This window comes from Pholcus phalangioides, unplaced genomic scaffold (assembly GCF_987345545.1).
Source record: "Pholcus phalangioides strain wild (caught in Gottingen) unplaced genomic scaffold, Ppha-v1.0 ptg000007l_1, whole genome shotgun sequence".
In the NCBI taxonomy this organism is placed as follows: domain Eukaryota; kingdom Metazoa; phylum Arthropoda; class Arachnida; order Araneae; family Pholcidae; genus Pholcus; species Pholcus phalangioides.
Genome location: NW_028301600.1, coordinates 48,686,048 through 48,710,106, shown reverse-complemented (window position 1 = coordinate 48,710,106; position 24,059 = coordinate 48,686,048). Strand labels below are relative to the sequence as shown.

The following is a 24,059-nucleotide window of genomic DNA, read 5'->3' as shown; positions in this document are numbered from 1 at the left end:
CTGATGCCTAAACTAAACTGTACTTTAGGTTCAGAATACACAATAAATAAAGGCGATAGCAGCATTCCATCTTTGCTGATTGTTGGCATTACAGTATATGAATGGGTCGTAGCATGGATAGATTGTGCAGCACTTTCAATCTGTTTTGAACCAAAAAAAATCAAGCTTCTCCCCCTGAATGAATTTCTTTATTAAAATCCGATTGATCAGTATTAAACAACTGGTTATCCTTCAATTGCGAATTCTTAAAAAAAATGCATGCATCATTTACATATGCTTTTGAAGCATTTACAATATGATCCTCTTCATACATCTGCTTTTGAGTGATCATTTTAGTAATTTTTCTGCTAACAATTCTACATTTCTGTTTAAAATTACAGAGCCATTTTCCAGAAACTTCGAATGGCATTTTTAGGGACAGCTTTATTATAAGCCTAGCTTTTCAATCCGAGTAATGCTACACCAGTATTCAATGGCTGCTCTTTTAGTTTCAAATGGGAGACTCTCCTCCTTCAAATTGGGAACTTCCTCATTTAACTCTTCACTTACATAAATTTCATCATTTTCATTTATAATACAGAAATCAGAATTCTCAAATTCATTTTTGTCAACTGATGACTCGAAATCCAGAAAGTGTAGTAGAAAAGTATAGGAAATGCACAATTAGACTAACAATGAGACTAAAAAAATATATATTCAAACTAAATTTACACTTTTGAATGCAAAATACCCAAAAATAACTTTACAACAGATTTAAACTCATTCGGAGGAAACACAGAAAATTCATTTAAGAATTTGCCACTTTTCTCTGAATTCTCGCCAAGGAGGGTTGCATTTGGCTTTTAAAATGTCGATTCATTTCATTTTTTACATTTTTTCTGTTGCAATTCCGCAGCTACTTTTTTCACAGTATATATTTTGAGCCATCTACTAACACCTGTAAAATTTTGGTCAAATTCTATAAGTTTAGCTTGGGAGCGTTTCCTTGTAAGTGCAATATTCAATGAGATATTCCAATTTGAAAAACGGAGTAAAGTTGGGAAGGAACAGTGTTAAAAATGTAATAAAATAAATATCGTAATATATTAAATATCGTGGGTGGCAACGCAGAGTGCGGCTGCACGCGTTTTTGTCTCTCCGTATTGTTATCACAGAGTTTAATTTTTTTTTCCTTTTATTATATTTCTGAGTTATTTTTTTATTTTGCTTTAAATTTATACACAGTTTGACGCTATATTTTGTTTTAACATGCCTAAATCAAAATTGTGCTGCTGTTCGAGATGTGATGAAAACATCATCTGTACCTCAAAAGATATTTATTGTCTATTGATGATATCTCCATGCACTTTTAGTCTTTTGTTTTTTTAAAGAAATCGCCGCTCACACTAATTAAAGTAATTGATTTTCTCCCATTACATTTATCAACATTTTAAATATTTTGCCTTTCTGACAGTAGCTCAATTATTCAAATCATACTTATTATCTCTAAATTTGATATTTAAAATGCACCCACCATGCGTTGCCACAATGATGTTACTATTAATTTTTTGTTTTTCCCCCTTCACCCATCTATTTGATATTTAACTTTCAATTTCCCTCCCCATTTATATTTGCGTTTATTTAAAAGAGTTTATATATAGGTATTCCCCCCCCCCTCACACATTGTACTTTTTTTTAAAATCAATAACCCATCATCCAGTATGTGACAGTCATGTTCACCTTGGATGAAAAGTTGTCTCTATTTGTATATGTATGCTTGTACATTTCTTTGTTAAATAAATAAATAAATATCATTGATTTTGATCCTGTAAAAAAAAAAAAAGTGAATAAAATGGTTTTTACGTTATTTAATGCAGTTTTTTCCAACTTTCCTCCGTTTCTTGAATTTGAATATCTCAGTGAATTGCACCTAGAACGTGGATTTTTTTTTTTGGCATCAGGAGAGACAGGGTAAAAACTTTTTAATTGGGTTTTTGAGCACATGAAAACTGTATAAAAAGTTAATACTCCTTCAATTCATTAGTTACGGCCCCTAAAATAAATTTTCAGATTTTAAGTAACTGCATGTCATTTGAAAACTTTTTTTAATTGCATGTTTGTAAAGTCAACGCTTACAGAGATATCTGCTGCACAAACAATTTGGGGCAGCCAGTATATAGTGATCCAACCCCATGGCCGCTGGAAGTTTGTTATAGAAGGATTTGACTGTAATAACTAAAAGAATGAATATTTTAATACACTGGATGCTAACTCTTCAAATATTGGAATTCACCTGCAAGACACACTTCCACGTGCTGATGCTGTGTCAGTTGTTGTGGTTCTTGCAATTTTAACAGCACTTCCAGATGATCCTATCGGTGCTCCAGACAAATTTGTTGACCTAACTCTATGCCTAAGGTTTGCCAAAGCTGTGTTTGAGGCAGCTACTGCAGCTGCATGAGCTTCAGGATCAAATCCTGGAGCCAATTTCAAGTCATACTTTCCTTCTGCCCCCATTCTATACGAATTAGCACTTCCATGATCCCATGCAACATCTATCCAACCTTGAAGAAACACATTAAAAAGTTATAAGCAAATAAAAATTTGTTAACTGATCTAGCACACCAAAAATAGAGAATAAAAATTACGAAACAGAAAACAATTTTTCTTTTATCAATTTTTAAACTCTTATATGAGTTAATATTCATGCAATAACATGAAGGTCAATTTCAAATGATTAGACAAATACATCTGAGTTAGCAGTAAGATTTCAATATATACCAGTTGACTAGAACCTGCTAAACGAATCACTTAATTGTACATCTATACATGCCAACATTGGCTTAACCTGTCCAGTGTCTCTGACATATTACGTCAGTAGTTGAATAGAAGAAATAGAAACACCATTCCTTCACTGCGTGTGCGCCTAACAAAGCAACCCTAAAACTTCTTGTTTCAGAGATTAAAAACACATTCTTTTTTCCCACTCACATACATCTTTTTTTCTGCTTGTCTTTGTCTGAGGGGATGTACTTTAATACAAATTTGTAGAGAAAAGACGCAAACATGCCAATGCACTTTTTCTACACACATTTTCTGTTCTCAGAAATCATATGAAGTGCTAAATAAAATCAAATATAATTTATTTTCTTAAATAATATTGTGTAAAGACAATAACTGTTGTTCATTTTTGACATGGCGTTACGATTCCTTGACTTACCTACTTTCATTTGGATCAACTGAATTGATTAGAAGTTCAGGGACACTGCAAAAAAATAAAATCATGCAAATGTTTGAATTTGCCATATTATTTAATATTTTGTCCAGTGTTTCAGAGCTTCTTCCCACCCCCCAAGTTGGGTTGAAGCTGCAGCAGCACATGGCTCCAATCTTTTACAAGCTCCGCATGAAATGCTCACGAGCACTAGGGTGCTCCTTGAAGCATCAAGAGTGATCAATGCACATGTTTGATTTCATGCTTGTGAGCACTTGATCAATGCTTCAATTGAGCACCCTGTAAAAATTGCATTCAATGATTATAATTAATGCAGATTTCAGGTATATGAATGTCAAAGTTGCTGTAAGGTGTGCTCTTTGATGATGGGTAGAGGAAGTGCTCGCCAATCAAGAAAGGTTGAAGACCCCCCCCCCCCTATCTATGACAATTATTATCCAAATCAATAGAGGCCCACATCATATAGCAAGATCTCTCCCTAAAATACCCCCTACCACTTTGGAACTGAGAACTTTTATTCCATTACAAAGTGAAATATTATGCATTACAGCTTCATTCCTCGCGCGCCCCCAAACAAATCCAAACACGGGGAATGATCGTTATGGGAAGTTTTTCCATATAAGAAACTAGAGAAAACTATTTGTATCAGTGAAAGGGGTCCCACGTCTGATCTATGCTGCTACAAATAGTGCAAGAATTTGAAACTTCTAATCAAAACTAATTGATCAAAAGGAATCTACACTTCCGACAAAAAAATTACATAAATGGTACATAAATATTCATCCTTTGAACATAAATACCAACCTCAGATCTTGATTACAAGTCCCTACTGAGAGCATATTATTCTCTTTGATTTATACATGCTTACAAAAATTTCATGGCAATTTCAAGCTCGGCAGAAAACCATGGGCGGAGATACGGGGGGGGGGGGACCCAGTGTCAAATGTGGAGTCGACTGATCTAATGTATATATGTATAGATGAATTGACATCATCATCATCGTGCCCCCCTCCCAGCAATAATGACCTTGCCCCCCCCCAGACTTCCAAGTCAATCTCCGCCTATGCAGAAAACTATAAATTCACCAAATATTTGCTCATCAACGTCCCCCAGTCTCAGTGTACTGTATCTATACATTGTCTATTGTTGTGTTATTTTAAACCTTTCATTGTTATATATTTATCGGGCATGGTAGCCCGGTCGATAAGATGCTCGCCTAAAGTACCAAAGGATGTTTAGAGGTGTCACGAGTTCGATACCTGGTTTGTCCTTGTCAGAAAACTTTCCGGACACGGTATAACAAAAAACGGCGACTTGACCATAGCAAAAAATTGCTACCGCAGGGAGTCCCCCATCAAGGGGTTACTGCACCAACCTCTCGATGAGTATAAAAAAACAAGCCAGCCATTTGGAATCGGCAATAAATTGTAGGTCCCAGTCTAATTAGCCCTCGTGTGCAGAAAATAACCGTGTTGCGACAAAAATTATCAAATTATATATATTTATCTTTACGCACAAATAGCATCATGAAAACCAGTTTTGAATCCATACACTGAAAAAAATCTAACTAGGCATCTCTTTTCTCAAGCTGTTCAAGCTGGTGGAGGCTCTGTGATGGTATGGGGCGTGTGCAGTTGGCGTGATATTGGACCCCTGATAAGTCTAGATACAACTCTGACAGGTGACAGGTATGTAAGCATCCTGTCTGATCACCTGCACCCATTCATGTCCATTGTGCATTCCGACGGAATTAGACAATTTCAGCAGGACAATGCAACACCCCACACATACAGAATTGCTACAAAGTGGCTCCAGGAATACTCCTCTGACTTTAGACACTTCCGCTGGCCACCAAAATGAACATTATTGAACATATCTGGGATGCCTTGCAACGTGCTGTTCAGAAGAGATCTACACCCCCTCTTGCTCCTACGGATTTATGGACAGCCCTGCAGGATTCATGGTGTCAATTACCTCCAGCACTACTTCAGACATTAGTCAAGTCCATGCCACGTCGTGTTGTGGCACTTCTGCGTGCTCGCGGGGGCCCTACACGATATTAGGCAGGTGTACCAGTTTTTTTGGCTCCTCAGTGTATAATCATATCTTCCTTTTTTTGGCTACTTTATGCTCAGAGGAACCTGAAATGCATTTCGTTTAAAAAATTGATAGGATTCGTGACATGTAACGGGTTAAAGCTTGTCAGTAGTGATGAATGTTCAGCTTTGCCGTGTGGGTACCTCCAGGACAACATAATCATAATACAATTTTTTTAAAAAACACTCAAAAAATGTAATTTTTCAATTTAATTGAAAGTTAATTGAATGCAGCACTTCATTGGCACTGAAACCTAGAAGACTCAGGCAACACCTTCTATAGCAGAATACTTCTGCATGAAGCTCTTGACATCACTGAAGTCATCCATTTCACCTATAGTCATTGGATATACTGCAAAAAAGAGAAAGGTAAAGATTTCGCATACGGCGGACTGCTATATCCAATGGCTACAGGTGAAATGGACGAATTCAGTGACAGCAAAGCTTCACATGGAGGCTTTCTGCTATAGAAGGTGTTGGCTCCGGCCACATGAGCCCCCCCCCCCTCCCAAAGCAACTTTTCGAGGTGTCGCAGAGTCTTTTAATAATTCATGAACATTCAATGCAATCCCAACCTGCATACACACTTGTGGGCCGTATGTACGGAAGTCTAGCAACCCTAGAACCCTTCCCCATCCCAATTTTTTTGTATCAAAGCTCCGACGGCACCTACCACGAAATATTCTTTCTGACAACAGAAGTTCCACGAGCTTGACCATGCACTATGCAAATGAAGCCGGGTCCAGACCCGCCACACTAAACCAATACCTTCTCAAGCAGAAAACCCTGCACAAAGCTTTGATGTCACAAAAGTCATCCATTTCACCTGTAGCCATTGAATATAGCTGTCCAACGTATGCAAAATCTTTACCCTTTTTTTGCAGCATATCCAATGACTATAGGTGAAATAGACGACTTCAGCCACGTCATGAGCCTCGCGTCTATAGAGGTGTTACCTCAACCACTCAAAAACTTGTTTTTAGCCCACAGCGTTGGATGGTTTTGATGGAAAACTGGTGTTTGCACATTTGGGCATCGAGTGAAGTGGCAGGTTTATACACGGCTTTACAGATTGCCTTCCGTGCAAAACTGATCTGCTCCAAGTTTGTCATCTCTCAAATGCGTATACGAATTAATAATTATGGTGAAGACTGATGCAATTTAAAAATAATAATAAAAATAAGTAAAGCACCACGAGATCCTCAAAGACCCAATTTTTTGAACCGATTTCTGTAGTATTGAGAATATCTCCCATAGCTCAGTAGTTTATTGCGGCTGTCCGTAGAATTTACAGACAATAAATCCGTAACAGTTGGCAACTCTATACATGTAAAAAATAACATGTCAAACAATCAAGTCCACCTAGAAGCCAGTGGCCCCTTTACATGTACAATCTTCCCTACACTCCTGGAGTGGGACGTTCTTGCGTGAAGGATTGAAGGCGGTTAGGAGCGTGGTGTTCAAGAGCATGTTATTAAAAAGAGACACATTCTTGCGCGTGCTCTTTCCTGCATGAAAGAATGCCCCGTTTTGAATTGTGTGTGGCATGTGGAATTTTGGAAAGAACACTCCACATTCCTGGCCAAACTTTTTTTCCGTTGGCAGATCGAATTCGGCTGACGTTTGCTTAGAAAAATATAGATTCAAAAAGTTTATTACTACGTGGATTATTCATTCTTAAAAATAATTTCAATTATTAATTGAAATTGCTGTTACAAATTTATGTTAATTTTTTATACAATTGATAAGAAATTGAGAAATTAAATTTCTTTGATCGTTAATTTTGAATTTTTATTGTTTTAATTTGGCTTGCATTTATTTGTTCCGCTTTAATTTCTGTAATTAGCTCTTAACTACATTTTTTGAATTTCATCAGTTATACTTAAAATTATAATTTTACTGAAACAAGAAAAAATCAGATTTTTTTTCTTTCATCAATTAATGACACGGTGTGTAGCCAATTTTTTTATACAACTAGCAGAAATATACATAAAAAGCATTACAAAATTTTTACAGTGAAACATGACTACAGTGATACTCTATATAACAAGAAATACTTCTACAACAATGTTTTTTCAAATCTTGTTTGGAAATGTCTATATTCTAATGTTAAACTGCTGCCCCCGATATAATTATAAATCCTTCTACAACAATATTTTTTTTCTTGGTCTGCAGAGTATCGTTATATTGAGGTTTTACTGTATTGCTTAGAAATTATGGTGTTATTTTGTAGGGCTTTATTTCAGATATTTTTAAAAAATTCTTGATCGATTTCTCTCGGTCGTATTTATTTCCTCACAAAATCATTTTAATCTACCAAATCAATGTTGTTGCAGTTCATAACAATACAAAAAATTACAAATAAATTGAAAAATGATTATTTTTTCAATTTTTTGCAACTCTATCACGTATACTTACACGTGTAAAACATTCTGTTGTGTGGCATATTATGACACACTATAAAATTAGAAGTCTGAATAATAATACGTTTAGTTGGATATCATTCACGTGATATTGGATGGTTTTTAGTTTTAAATGAAATCTATGATAATCTTATAATACGAAACATGCCTTTTACTTTCTATTTTGAACATTGCTTGACCTTGGACATCTTCTGAGATCTTATCAAGGAAAAGTACAGCACATTGTCCACTGAACATCTGCTGCAAGTTGAATACTTCGTAAAGTTATGAACACAGAGATGACTGGATCTTATCAATAGAGTGCTTCTTTTTAAACTGCATCATTGTGAACCTTTAGACATTCAGATAATGGAAGTTCTTTCTACAACCCTCAATCCCTTTTAAAGTTTTTTTTTCTAGTGTGTTGACGTCAAATTTATACTATCAAATTCAAATCAGATGTGCTTAACTTTTTTAGTTGCGACTTGAAAAACATCAACATCAACTTTGTGTTCCCCAGATCTATTTCGAATTTTAAAAATATGCTTATTGCATAAATTTCTAAATAATTAAATGTTTTGGTTTCAAAATTTCTTTAGACAGTGGTAGGCATCATAATGGGTGACTGAACGGGAATGAAACCAGTGCCTGAAATCAAAAAGGGGACTGAAATTATTAAAAGGCTTTCATTTATTCTAATATTATATATTTCTTGAATTCTGGATTTTGATCAATTTTGGAATAATTTCTTTCATTAAATAAATTCTCGCATTAATTATGGATTCATAGAAATTAATATATTTCTATCATTAATTTCAAATTTTGAAACTAATCTTTCTTAAAATATTTATTTTCTATTAAAAAGGCAATTATTTTATTTAAAAATAAAAACAGAACTTATAGGTTAAGAGCCTCTACTTAAACTATTTTAAATTTGTCCACACCCTGAGCGTGAATGAAAGCTTGTGAAGTTATCAAAATAATAATCGTAATCTCACATATCTATAAATCTGATAATAATGTCAGTGAATAGAGGAACCAAATAAAAGTTTGAAAATTATTACAATAACCTAATAAATGTACCTTTAAAACCTTTAAAATAATAATTTGTTGGAAAAAGGAAGAACTATCGTCAAATAGACTCTGAAAAAAAATTGAACGCAGTGTTGTCATTGAAAAAATTATTTATATAGCATAAATCTCTTTTTTTAGAAGGAAGGCGATGCAAGAGACAAGGAATTCGTCCCGTTTTCGCCTGTAGGGTTGGTTTGCATTTAGATGTAAGATTTTTAGTTAGTGATTGAACGCCGGAATGACCAGTTCAAGCTATGAAAAATGTTATGCACAAACTTGCGTTTCCAGATTTCCCACACACTTTCTAGAAATGGTCTTTTCCGGAACATGCTTTGCACAGAGCATTTTTGGCTTTACATTTCTCCCCTTTCCTGTGTTTCGCTCCTCCGCAATGGATGCACACTTCGTTTGTCGATATACGAAACTTTATCTTCTTTCCCTCATGATAGGGCATCAACGCGATCTCCTTCGGATTGTTTACTTTTCAATGTTGCTGTGTTATCGTGGTCGATTGTGTAGTAGCGAGCACACGGTCTGGCTTGATCGTGGATTCAACGCCTTCTCTGTTCAATAGAGCGGATTCATAGTTGGCAGCTGATTTTTCAACTCTTTTGAGTGTTGCAACTTCGTTAGCGTGCTCGAAGAATAACAATTCCTGGATTTGCTAATTGTTGATTCCCAGAATGCGTTGATATTTTAAACGCTCGTCCAGATTAGTTTTCAACTTGCAGATCAATGTTCGCAGAGCCAATACGTACTCTTTGACTGTTCCACTGTGGCGATAGCGCTGTGTAAACTTTGTTTGCTCCACGTAACTGTTTGTAGCTGGCTTGTAGTAGGAGAGCAGAAATTCCTTGATCTCGGCATACGTTTTTTCATCCAGCTAGAAAGGATCAAAATTATTCACCAGTTTGAAAAGATGTGGCCCTACGCATCAGAGAATAAGATTGTACACCTTGGCATTGTCCGTGATTCAGAAAACACACAATTCCATTTCAAAGCGGTAAATATAATAGCGTATGTCATCTTTTTCCAAAAATAAATATACTGAAATATACTTGGTATAAATATACTTGGTCAGATCACGTTGAGTTCCTGTTTCGTTCTGGCCCGTTCACGGCAGTTCATGCTGTTCAATCACTATCTTGTTCACATTCTTCTCCTTGTTGTTGCCAGAAATGTTTTATATTCGTTTTATTAAACCATGGTACATAATTATACAATAATAAAATACAAAATGCTGCTGTTCTTTTTCTTGAAGACCGGGTTCGGGTGGTCATCCTCGTTGTTGATGATCTATGTTCTGTCCGGGTGTTGCTATGACCTGCTCAGTAATACTATTGTTCTCCGGTGTTGCCAGATACCCTACACTTTGATCATATGGTTCTTATTGGATAGGATGTAGTCAATCTCGCTTGTTGTTCCAGCTGGGCTTCTCCAGGCCCATTTTCTTTGAGGTTTCTTCTTAAAAACGAATTCATGATGCATAACTGTTTGCTCTCTGCAAATTTGACAAGTCTGTTTCCTCTCTCTTTGCATACACCGTAACCATGACTTCTAACTGAGCTTTCATCATTTCTTCTCTCTCCAATTCTAGAATTGAATTGTCACCCATTATTATTTTGATATGGTTTCCTTTACTATTCATCTCCGTCTAATTCTTCATATAAAAGTCTTCTACTTCTTCCTCAGAATAGCTTGTTGTTGGTGCATAGACTTGTATAATCTGTATCCGATATCTGCTTGATATTTGTATAACCAACTTTGCAACTCTATCAGATGTACTATCTAACTCAACGATGTGATTTTTCCATTTTTTATGAATGAGAAATCCTATTCCACTAGTTCTTTCATTATCTGTTCCTCAGTAGTAAAATACATGTTCACTGGCAAGTTCAATTTTCTCCTCTCTTTTTCTTCTTACTTCACAGATGCCTAAGATGTCCCAATTCTTTCCAGTTCTTCCAACTCCTGCAAATGATTTTCTGAAGAAAGATCATCCGTTATACATGGCCAAGGTCATCGTCTTATGGCAGCCTGGTCCAACCCAGAGATTCTTAGCACCCTCTGTTTTCATGTCTTGCTGGTCACTGCCATAACCAGGGACACTCAGACTGCTGGGGGCCGAGGGCCTTAGTTTATAGACAGAGTTCATATTTCTTTTTAGAGGGTTTTTGGTCGTAATCCTCACGATGGCCAGTGCAGGCTTATTTTAACAAACTTTGAGGCACATGATAACCCACAAAGGCTCTAGAATATATTTAAATCAAGGCTAAATGCTAGACAATCAAGAAATTTGATATTTCATATAAACTCAAGTTTTTTGTGATGCTTTCAGCATGAACCTAAACATCACTTAGCTTAAATGTCAATTTTTTTTGGATCACATAAAAAAAAGCTAAAAAAAGTGGCTGTAAATGTTTTCCAATGTCTGCGTGTAGCAGTCACATATTTAGGGTTATGTGCCTGAAGGCCTGACCGATTTTGTAGGTTTGCAGGAGCATCTCATATTTTACAGAACAGAAAAAAATTCCTCACAAACATAAAATCCTAGAAGGGGACATTGCCCCCATTACAACTTTCTAAATCCATAATTGCGAGAGAGCGTAATATTGTATTTTTTGATGACCATTAAGAAATTCAACTTTTGCTAGCTCAGCAAAGCCAAATGCAGTCACTGTCTTGTATTTGAGTGAAAAAAAAGTAAAGTTCTTTACGCGAACAAAATCAGAAATTGCTCAATAATTTTCTTACCCTTTTCATCATTGAATATCAGCAACACTTTCCATAATCATTGTAGGTACTTAAATAATGATATTGTCTTTAATATAAGTTTATTATTTTATAATATATTTATATAAATTTGTATATTTTTAATTAAATTTTAAATAGAACTTTTTCCGAACATTGTCCAGCGGTGGTCAAAAAATCGAATAGAATGTTTCATTCTCAAAAAAATCTCTTCGCATTCTTCTAAAGTGATCCCTCCACTTCCACGGGGCTTAGTTCCTTCTGGATTGGAGTATGCCATCAGGTTTTGGAGACCATACTTACAGAGGAATATTGACTTGGTCAACAGGGTGCAGAAAAGAGCCATGCCTGCTCTTGCTGGCACACAGGATTTAAGGTATGAAGAGAGACTTGATTTCTTGAATATTTTTAAATTGGAGGAACACAGGTGTCAGGGATATATATGATTGAAGTGTTTAAAATTAATTTTCAATAGGATGGACCATAAGTTATTAATACACTGTCAATCAACTGCTTTGACAAGGGGACCCCAGTATCTTTTAGTAAGGGACAATTCTAGCTTATGGTGTTGCAGGGAATTTTTCTCAAATAGGGTTGTTAATAAATGGAATAGCTTACCTCTTTTGATGATGACTTCAAGGAACTTGAATTAAGATTCCCTAAAGAAGTAACGTCATCAGATGGCCTCAAGCTTTACTACCCGTTACTAATGAATTGTTACCAATTTCTAAGCAAAAATATGAAGACTATATCATTGTTGCTATTTCTACTGGCTCAGGATTACCCAGAAATTCCCGAAGATGAAGCTTTTCACGAGTTTGACGGATGTATAAAACTTTTTCTTAATACAAATACAACGTCACAACAGGCAAAATGCCCAATGAGGTGGCTGATATCAAATATTTTTACAACACTGATGTCATTATTATTGCTAATTATTTAATACATATTATTTGTCATAAGAGTGAAATAAATCAATTTTTCATACATTTTTATTAACAATCAAATATAGAAGCATACGGCACCATGTAAGAGGTACTGACATGTTATTTTAGTCAGAGGTAAATGACACTATGTTCACAAACTTTTTTTAAAACATTTTTTTAAATTTAAAAATTAATAAACTTTAATTAAAACTTTCAGTAATATAATTTCAAAGTCAATAGTCTAAAGAATAAATGTACAAAGGTTTATTTAAAAATATTCATAAACAAGCAAGCTGTAGATAACGAAACAAGAAAAAACTAAACTGTAGGTTCTCCTGTAAAATTCCATTTTTATGACATGGTGCACTTCACCTCTGGCATACAGAATTGGAGATTTGAAACTTACCCAGATATTCTTAAAATTTCAATGATTTTACTTCACTTTTGGATTCTACTCAAAAAAGCTTCTGAATGTTAAAAAAAAACCAACTTGGGAAGAAATAAAATTGAATTAAACTTCTCAAAAAATAATAAACTTAACATTACCTTTACTTGAATCTTGCTGATAATAATCCTTTACGATAAAAGAAAAGAAGATAGTTTATGAAACTTTTTTGACGATTATCCCAAGCAATTGGTTTTATTTAAAGATTTATTTAATATTTCTGTACCTCCAGAACCATACTATTGTATGTCCATTTCTGTCAATATTGAGATATGACTGTATTCTTGTAGTTCTCATTCTGTAGTTTAGGGCCATAGTATTGTATTTTAGATAAAATAATTTTTAAATGAAGTAGCCAAAAAACTAGACTGTAGTATCTCACAATATATGAAATGAGATAAATTGTTTTCTCTTCATACTATAAAATCACTCAAATGGACATGATAGTATGGTTCTGATTTATATGTTAGACCTTTCTGTGGCCGTCTTCAAAGTGAACTTGAGATATATTGTCTGAGGAAACCACTTGAAAGTCATTGAAATTGAGATATTTAATTCTTTTTCTTATTAAAAGGTTCCATTTTTGGCTTTTAAACACATTTTTCGAAATTTTGAATTTTAGGTTTCAAAACAGTTTCTTTCATTTTCATGGCTCTCAGAGGATTTGCCACAGCCACTTAGTAGTAGAGCACCACAACCAAAGGAAATTCAACTGGAATTTAAAAAATAACAAATATTGTGCATGTTTTTCTTATTAGCAGACCTACCAAACATTTGAATGAGCTTTCCAATGCTTCAGAGATAAACTGGACATGAATAACACAGGCACAGACATGGGGGAAAAACTCAAGAGAGACTAATATGGACATCTACAAAAAAAAATTCATTCTTTTGTTTGGGACTCGCAGCATTTCCCGATTTCTAATAGATAGAAAATAAACAGATCACTTTGGTGCCCTCTTAAAAAAATTGTCACCCTACTGAAAGATTGTTTTCTCTTGTCTGATGAGAATAACCTTCAAATTTGTGGCTTTTGTGGTGACAATATCCATGAAAAATTATAGAAACTTTGAACAGACTTTACTACAGCGCACTATATAAGTGAAGAAAGAAAAGACAATGCAATACTGATAAATAAGAGATTTGAAACACTGACATGTTTCAGCACTCATGGTAAGTCTTGACCATGTTTTCGTTGGGTATAGCAGCTCTTTTATTCTTGCCTTGAAATGGCATCCACGCATATGAAATATATGTAAGTGTATTAAATCTATTATTTGCCAGGACAGTAAAACCTATCTTTAGTGGACACAGTTGGGACAAAATACTAGTCCGTTATAGAGAGGTGATCATTAATCAGGGGTTTGAAAATGCATACTTTTATTGTACAAGGGGAAATTATTATTTGACAGTAAAATAGGGGTGTCCTTTAAGAGGGGTTTTACTGTATTTGTTGTAATAATTGTTACCTTTATTGCCGACAGGTGACACCGAAATTGAAAATTCTTTTAACAGTGTCATCTGTATGTAATGTCTAACTGTAACTATTGTCGCGATGGAATTTGAAAATTTTTGAATATTAAAAAAATTCATGTTTTTTGTGAGTAAACATTAGGATATCACCTGCATATATAATGAATGTTATAAAAATATGTCATTTCAGACCAATATTATTCAATGTTTTTTTTCTGTATTATGTTATATTCAAATTATTTTCTTCTTTGGTCAAGCTAGTGATAAGAAATCTACAGCCCACTGAAGATCTCAAAATAGTACTATAGAAGTTTTCAATTTGTGTTTTTTAAAAAAATTCATTGAAGGGGTTGTTGCATTTTTTTCACGTGGAAAATATAGTGGTGAGAATTTGAATAGAAATTGATTTAACCCCCCCCCCCCCACTTTTGCAAAAAAATTGAACATAATATGCAATAAATATGTTGTACTTATATTCATTTTTTCACAGTTGCCAATAAATGCCAATGTGTCTCATTTGCAATGAAACCATGGCAGTCTTCAAAGTAAAGAACCCATCCCGCCACTTCATTTCTAAGCACAAGAATTCCAATTATGAATAAATGTCCAGCCCACCAAAATTTTTTTTTTGTTACCCTCCTAAAACAGTTTTCCCAATATTGGGTTAAGCTAATTTTTTTTCTCTTCGCTACTTTTTCCCCCTTTATGACTTAGAATTCCTTCAACTGCATTGTTTTTGCATTTTCTCAGGATGAGCATTTTGCAATTATTTGTGAACAAAATCCACTCCTGGCTCTTTTAAATTCTTCTCTGGACATACATGCACTATACAACTCACGCACAAACTTGTCTTTCCCCTTTACATACCACCCCTGGTGATTTGTAAGTAGCCATATAGCCTGTGAGGACTAGGCAGTGATGGAAATGTTCAATTCTGACCATTTTTTTTTTTGGCAATTTGTATACACAGTATATGTTTTGAGCAAGGTGTACTATAACTAAAGCAAAAATACATAGAAGTGAATAGGACAAAAATCATAAAACACAAAACTATGTTATATACGCAGTGTATGTTTTAACCAGTGTGTTAGTCGATTAGTATATCGGCACTCATGAACTGACTGCACGCATTGCAGGAAAGTCAGAGACATGCCCAGAACCTTCCAGAATGCTGATCGGAATTTAATGCGAAGGGGATGTGAGACGCATTGCTATGTCATCCTGAGTTGTTTGGGTGCACCCTACCCTTCCTAGAAGTTTTTTAAACCTGGTACTGAGACATCCTGCATAAATTCAGCATCTTGTGGAAAAAACTGTGGTCAGGCATACTGTACCAACTGCTTACTTCTATACTGCCGGGTTGAGGGTGAATTTTTTTTTATTTTGACATACATATTGAAAATAAAATTTCAATTCACAAATTATCGAATTAATTAGAATAAATAAATTAAAAAACCATTTGTGTGGAAAATAACTGCTGGGATCTTAGAATGAAGTTTTGTTTTGCCCCCCCCCCCAGAACATTCGACAATGAGCCACCACTGATTATTACCATTATGAAGCTCTCCTGATATAGATCCTTCTCCTGGTGGATTGCCATCTTGATCTCGCCATTTCCAATCTGGACCTCTCACTATTCTTGCTCCCAAGACCATATATTTCAACTGTTGTTTCACAACTCTACGCACTTTTCTCAAATTTGCTTCAGCTTCTTTTGCAGCTTTACCTAATAAAATAAGATTTCAAAAATTAACAGTGCATTTTGCTTTGTTTTTTTCATTTGTACTGCACCCATCCCATGATTCAGAAATGCCAGAAATCTCAAATATGACAAAAAACTGACTTATCATTTGGAAATCATGGTAAATTTGAATTAAAAATATATTCCCTTTATTTTTTTAATAAAGGGAATATATTTTTATATATTGTCATACTCACTTGTCACACTGAAAATGCTAAAAGTAGGAAAATTTCATTCATGTCTTTTTGCATTCTACAGAATGACTAGACAAAGTTTATAACAAAATTGGTATCTCGTACTTTGTCTGAAACTATCAGGCATTACATCACGAGTAGGATTCATACTTTGCTGGTAACATATATAGCCGAGTTTCTATGCAACCAAATCACATTTTTCCGTAAAAAAACTTTATATAGAAAATTTGACCACTTTACGATCAAGGACATAATATTGCGTCCAAATGCCAGTGGAACAAATTCAAACAAGTGGGGTCCTGGTTCTCTCCATATGAACGTACCGTGAGAATCGGTGCTTAGGATGAACTGGGACTCATCAGTGAAGAGAATGGTCGCCCATTGATCCATACTCCAATCTCTATGCTCTCTGCACCATGTTAAACAGATTCTCCTGTCCGTAGAAGTGAGCGGGACGCAAACAGCAGGTCTTCTTGCAAACAACCTTCTCTCTTGAAGTCTTTTGGAAACAGTCACCCTTGATACACGGGTTCCTGTGGCTGCATACAAGTCACGAGAGAACTGAGAAGCTGTAGCACTCCAGTTACACCTCGCTATAATCGACAAATGGCTATCTTCTCTGGCCGTCATGGCTCTTGGACAACCATGCCCAGGCTTTCTCTCGATGGATCCGGTATCCTGGAACAGTTTCCATAAGTTACACACGCTGGGCATTAAATTGAACTCTCTACAAATATGGACTTGAGATTGGCCTGCTTCTAGCCTCCCCACAATTCGCCACATTATTCCATCATCTAAACATTGGTGGTTACTCATTTTTACTGTTACAATTTGAAATTAACCGATTGCTGCAAAATAACTCCAAGAAATTCGCTGAGGTGTGCTAGCGAACGAAATGAGTCTTAACTTATGCACGCTTATAAAGCCTGTTTCTCTACTGGCTCCCCCTACACACACGTGTACGCTTACGTATTTGACGTACAAGATTTGCATTTTTGTCTAGAAGCAGTGGTTTTACATTCAGTTCAGTTCTTTTCATGAAATTCGATAAAATATGCAAATTTTCTTAATTTATTTCACCAGTGTAGTAAACGAAAATTTTTATAAATAATGTCTGCTTCCAGCCCCCCTGAAGTTCCCTAATGTTTTGATCCTACGCAGGGCCGTATCAACATAATGAGCCCCCACGGCAAAGTGATGTTCTGCGGGCCCACATACTTAGCTGGAAGTAATAGCTTGCATATTTACATACATACTTTAAAAAACTATGATACCAGATCTCATTATATGGGGGGGGGGGCACTATGAACAAGAGGACTCCATGGACCATGCTCTGACTCAGTGCTTAATATATTTTGCCCACGGCCTCCTTCAAACTACACTGCTGGCCACCCAAATTGCAACACCAAGAAAGACAAGAGATATTGCAACAATATTTATTTTGTAGATAACATGTTGACCAAGCATCAAATGATTAAATTTATAGACTTCTGTGAAGTGTGGTTCCTGCCAAAATCAGTAGCCAGAGTAGCCGCCATTGTTGGAGATCACCGCTGCCACACGCCTCGGCATTAATTCAAAGAGACTTTGGATGTGTTCTTGGGGTACAGCAGACCAAGCAGCTTCCACGCGTTGCCAAAGTTGATCTGGTGTGGCACCTGGGGATATAATCTGGGTCAATCGTTGAGCAACCATGGGCCACATGTTTTCTATCGGCAAAAGATCCAGAGAGCGAGCTGGCCAGGGAAGCAATTCAATCTGGCGATTGACGAAGAACCTTTGGACAATGCGTGCCACGTGTGGTCGCGCATTATCCTGTTGAAATATGGCTGTGGGCAAGCCCTGAAGGTAAGGAAGGACAACTGGCTCCAACACCTCGGAGATGTAGCGCTGACTTTTTAAAGTACCGGCAATGCGTACTAGAGGAGTGCAAGAGTGATATCCAATACCGCCCCATACCATAATACCCGGTGCAGGACCAGTGTGGCGGTGCATAACGCAGCTGTTCAGCATCCTCTCTCCACGGTGTCTCCAGACTCGAATCCGACCATCGTGGTGTTGCAGACAGAAGCGTGACTCGTCAGTAAAGACAATTTCATTCCATTGTGCCATCCACATCCTTCTTTCATCGCACCATTGGCGGCAGAGATGTCTGTGGTTCTGCGTCAAGGGTAGACGAAGCAATGGACGTCTTGCGGACAGACCACTCTGCTGTAAACGGCGTCGAATGGTACGCGCAGACACTGGATGATGCGGTACAGACTGAATGTGCTGTGCTATGGTTCGTGATGTGGCTGAGCGATCCGTCACTGCCATACGCACAATACGCCTGTCATCACGTGAAGTGGTGCACTGAGGTGGATGCGATCGAACACGTCAGTCAGTCGTACCCTCCTGCATCCAACGATCACATATCCGCATTACAGTTGCTTGGTTTCGTCCAACACGACTACCGATTTCCCTGAAAGATAATCCACAATCTCGGTAGGCCACTAGCCTTCCTCTGTCGAACTCGGATACTTGATCAAAAGATGATCGCTGTTTTCTACGAGGCATAATTGATCGTTTTTTTGAAAAAACCACAAGAAAAACACAATTGCCGTACTTCAAATCGTCGAAATCTCCAAGCCTTAAATAGCGCTTTGAAGTGGCGCCACAGGTGCGCGTGATGTGCGTCTGCGCTGAAATTCTAATCATTTGCATATCTCACCTCCGCTAATGCATGTTGTAAATTTCATATTATTTGCATGCTTCCTTCAGGGTGTTGCATTTACGGTGGCCAGCAGTGTATATTTTCTTCTTGTGGCCTCATCTTATAAAGAGCCCCCTCTCCCTTCGAAAAATGACACACCTTCTACTACAGTTTCCTAAACTTTTTCCCCCATCGCCCCCTCCCTTCTTCAGAAATTTTTTTCTCTCATTGCCCCCCCCCCCCCCAACTCAAGTGAACACATAGGATCCCACGTTAAAAACATAGCTTCTATCGCCTTCCTGGACCATTCCATCACCCGCCCACCAGGGTGGATATTTCCCACTTTGGGAAACACTGTTCTACTAGTTGAAATTTTTTTTAAGAAATTTATCATGAATTTTTCTTTTACAAATAAGGTTGATCTACGGACTAGGGTTCAGCGAGATTTCCACTTATGATAGTTCTACTCTGGGCAGGCTCAACAGCATGGGCTCCGGACAAAGGTTAAGAAACACTGCACTAGAAGAATTCAAATGCTCGGATGACTGGCTAAAATGTGACTTCACACATGAAATCATAAAAATCTGATTAGATAATAAAATGATGCAAAAATCCATATGAGTAAACTCAATAAAGAAAATAAAAAGAACTACCTAAGTCATCACAAACACCAGTTACTTTTCCATATATCTCAAAACCAGACAGAGATAAGTAATGTGTTTGACCACTAGCATTTTTTCCTGTCTGTTGCAACTTAATATGACGCCATCCTTGTTCTTCATCTTTTGGTGGATCAAGAGGCCATGTTGCTGTTGAACCAGGCTCATTTAAAGAACAGTCCTCAACATGAGTATAAAGAGTTACCCAATTAATGCCATCTTTTGACACCTGAAACAGCCAGTTTCGAAGTGCTGACCTGCAAGAAATTTTTTTTTTGATTCAATGAATGAAAAAAAAATTGATAGCATGCTGTTCCAGCACACTTTTCTCCAGCACGCTGGTTAAAGCAAGGAAAAATGGTAAATACATCCATGTACGAGTCCAAAATTTAAGGATGGGTTACTCTTTTCAGAAACTATACCTGAGAAGCAACCAGTATATAAACATCTGCATGCTACGTCAATGTTTAGGGGCCATTCAAGTATTACGTCGTCATCGATGGGGGGGGGGGGGGTTCCGATTTCTCAATAGAATGTCCAGAATTTCCAGATTTTTCATGAATTTTACTTGAATTTATATTTTTACTGAAATCAAGGGTTGAGATTATAAATAAAATTATACTTATCACTCCGATTATCATAATCAATTATATTCAGATAAATATATTCATTTCACGTATTTGTCTTTTCTTGGGTAAATTAAATTTTTAGTCATCAATTAAGTCATTAAATTTAAAGTCATCAAGTAGGTCTCTAGTTCCTGCCATTGGCGATTTTTTATTAATTTCAACCCTTGCGATTCTGTAATGCAAGGCGTAGCAGAGTACGAAGAATAGTACAGCAATTTACATTATGAATTATGGACTGAATTAACTTTAATTAGAAAGTGAAAAGAAAAAGGGGAAAATCACATTACAGACTTGAGCGTGCATAACTTACTCCTTGCCAGTAGACATTAACTACGGAAAAAATGAAGTGCTTGGTGGTAGACCATGTCTACTGGTGTATTCTGAAATTTATTATCAATATTAATATTCAATTCATTATCTATTTTATTATATTTTATACCAGTGGCATAAGGGGGGGGGGTCTTAATGAAATAGGAGATTGTGAGTGGATTTCCAAAATAAAAACATTTGATAAGAAATCAATTTTAATTTTTCAAAACGTACATTAATTGAGCAATTATGTATCACATAATATATATTCAAATTGTGTACACCTACAATAACCAACGAGCAAATACATATATTTAGAATGAACTCTTCAACCCGAATAGCAGAAATCACTAAACCCCCCCCCCCCCCCCGTAACAAATGCCACATCTTTTTTAATGAAGTGGGCTTTCTTTTTTTTGATTGGGCAGAAAGTAAAGGAGGATGAGAAAATGTGCTCCATTTGAGAAATCAGATACAAAATAAATAGCTTTTTATTGATAATTTGATAGCAGATGAGCAGTGCAGTCACTTTTTTATTTTGAATAAGTAGGAGGGGGAATTGTTGTCAATGGGGTGTGTGTCAATGTTGCTTGGATAAAATTCTTTTTCAAAAGTGGGCAAAGGCTTAAAAAAGTTTGAACCAACATACCTCCATATATACTTGAAGGTTGTTATTAATAAATGATCTGTGGAGCGAAAAACTGATTTCCGGTGAATTCTTTTGTTGTCTGCAAATTTTTAACATTGGTGAGGGGGGTCCTGGGTTGCTAAACGTTCATATATATATATATATATATATATATATGACTTACAATGGCATATGCAGGGGTGGATTGCATTGAAATATTTATGAATTACCTCTGCACCTCCAAAATTACTTGGGCACATAGGCAGATACGAAGGGGATAACAAGAAATTTGATTGAAATGAAATATTTCCCTGGTCCCTTTTATTTTCTAGTTAACAAGGGGTTTGGCTGATAGAGAAATTTGGTTTTTGTTTATGCTGTAAGATGGTTCTCGTGGGTGGAGATACATAGAGGCACAAAAGGGGGATTGTAGCCCCCCCCCCCCCCCAGCATAAAATATTTGTATGGTTAATTGATATATACAGATCGAAATATACAGTTTGTGTATGTATCTATCTCTCTATGGCCCAGTTCAAAAAGGCAACAATTCAAAATTCTATATTTTGAGATATCTGAATTTGAAAAATTAAAAATTCACTTTGTATAGAACTGAATAGGAATTCAACTCAGATTTAATTACAGTGGAGAGCGTATAAACAGAGTTAGGATGAGTTGCTATTTCGCAATATGTGGAGGCGTTTTTTACTGTTCTGATGTGCATAACTCAAAAATTCAATTTTCTGAGTTGCATCCTAATAATCCAACCCATGTATAATAGTTAAAAGCGGTAGAGGACCAAGACCATATGATCAGCTGGAACATTGCAGTCAGAAAATAGCAATCTCAACATCGATGGCATCTTAATCATTTCAACAATCTCAGTTGGAACTCGGATCAATTTTTTAAGGCATCCGAACCTGCCAGGAACGACTAAAGCCTGGCACAAATTATAATTTTATTTAACCTCACATTACGGGATAGCTTTCCTAACCAAAGGCAAAATGAACAGAATAAAAATGTGAATCACATGTTGAAAGACGAATGTAAATATGAAGGGGTAAAGCACCTCATGTAAATGTGCATTAACTTTTGGTGAGAGGGGCTTTTATTCACAATCAAAACAAGAATAATGCCATCCTAAATGGGCTACCACAACAATTAAGTCACTGCTGCCATTTGATCAAAACTTGCATATTAATTCAAGTTCAAAATCAAAGTTTTCACAAATTCTAAAATGGTAATGGAACAGATTGGCTGCGACCGCGGCTGACCGCATAAGATTGGACGAACACAGGTAAACATTTCACACCTTTTAAACAACATATTTCTGAAACTAAAAAACTTTTTTGCACTGGGTCTATTGATATGTTACAACATGCAAAACACTATTGATCCATATTAAGCTGTGCCTACAACGACCATGCATTGCGTACAATAGTGGGCTCAAAACAGAGCAGAAGAGCCTTTAACAATATTGAATACAATGAAGTATGAGTGATTGTGTGCAGTTTGTTCCATTGATTTGGCAATGACTATCAGAATTAGCAGTTTGCTGTCAGAATCGACAAACATCGCCAGACATCTATGTGCGTTAGAGAAGGAGGAAATGCAATCTACATGGAATGTGCACGAGAATGAGTCAATTTCTTAAGATTTCATTACCACGCACAAGTGAAATAAAATTAAAGGGAATATTGCTTAAGAGAGCCAAAACCATCGCGTGAGGGTATGAACATAGAGCATGCAGTTTTCTCAATTCCGACAATTAGCGCACTATTTACCCGAAAAGGGAAGCGCAGTAGAAGATGTGCATACTGCAAGCAGATTTTCAATCGCACTTATTTTCACACTCAGATCAGCACCAACTGTTGTAATGGAAGATTTTTGAATGAAATGAAGAAACCAATGAAAATTACCATTGGCATTGCTCTTTTCCATCATTTCCCTTCAACAGACCTATGGACCTTCCTGTGCTATGGTACTTAAGACAGATAAACACAGTAAAAATGTGGAGAACCCAAATTTACCCTCACTAATCAAAATTCTCTGTTAATTCGCCTGGAAACCAATCACTGTGTATTTTATGATTTCAAAACCGCCTTTGCAAGACGTGGGGACTAATAAAGGGCCCTTTAGAAGGGAGAATTTCACATATTTTGTTATACTATTCAGATTTTTCAAAGTCTGATATTAGACTCTTGTTATTGGTTCTATCCTCATGCTCTGGTGTCAACTTAGATCACAATATGCTTGCAATCGTATTTCTTTAAATATCGCCCAAATGTTGAGTCTTAACACTTTTAATGGTAAACGATTCGTCAATTCAATCACGACCCTATTCTAGTCTCATGTTTGTCTTCTCTCGTTCTGTCACATGCATATTCAAAAGTGCAATTACGCAATATCTAGTTGGTAAAGATAGAAACAATTTTAATTTTTTTTTTTTTTTTTTTTTCTGGGAAAAAAATTGGTGCCTTTTCTCATATGGAAACCAATATTGTTTCCAAGAGGGCTTCATTGTAGCCCTACTCCGTTCCTCCAGGAAATGACATCACATCATTTTGAGAACACTGCTCTAGGGGAATATTACAGATGTTGAAACCTCGGGACAAGAAACGAAAGAAAAGTTTTTTTTATTCATCCAGCTAAATAGCTTCCCCCTCCTACCCATAATGCCTGCCCCAATGTAGACTACACATCAACATACATATAGGGTGCTTCAAAAGTCATGCAACCCGTAACAAAATAATTAATTTCTCAAATTCTACTGATTGTGAATGCAAAGATTCTTCAAGACAGCAGCACTACACTGTTCAAAATAGAAAA

At 36.2% G+C, this 24,059-nt stretch overlaps 1 protein-coding gene across 1 annotated transcript in view; it reads right to left on the bottom strand.

The window, feature by feature from the left end:
• Positions 1–24,059, bottom strand: part of Ufd4 (ubiquitin fusion-degradation 4-like) — a 222,932-nt gene that overhangs the window by 91,216 nt on the left and 107,657 nt on the right. The window contains exons 23-25 of the mRNA XM_089233406.1: positions 19,662–19,924; positions 15,934–16,107; positions 2,273–2,543 (exon numbers count right to left, since the gene is read on the bottom strand). Coding sequence (XP_089089532.1) covers positions 2,273–2,543; positions 15,934–16,107; positions 19,662–19,924 — 708 coding nt within the window. The remainder of the gene's footprint in view (positions 1–2,272; positions 2,544–15,933; positions 16,108–19,661; positions 19,925–24,059) is intronic.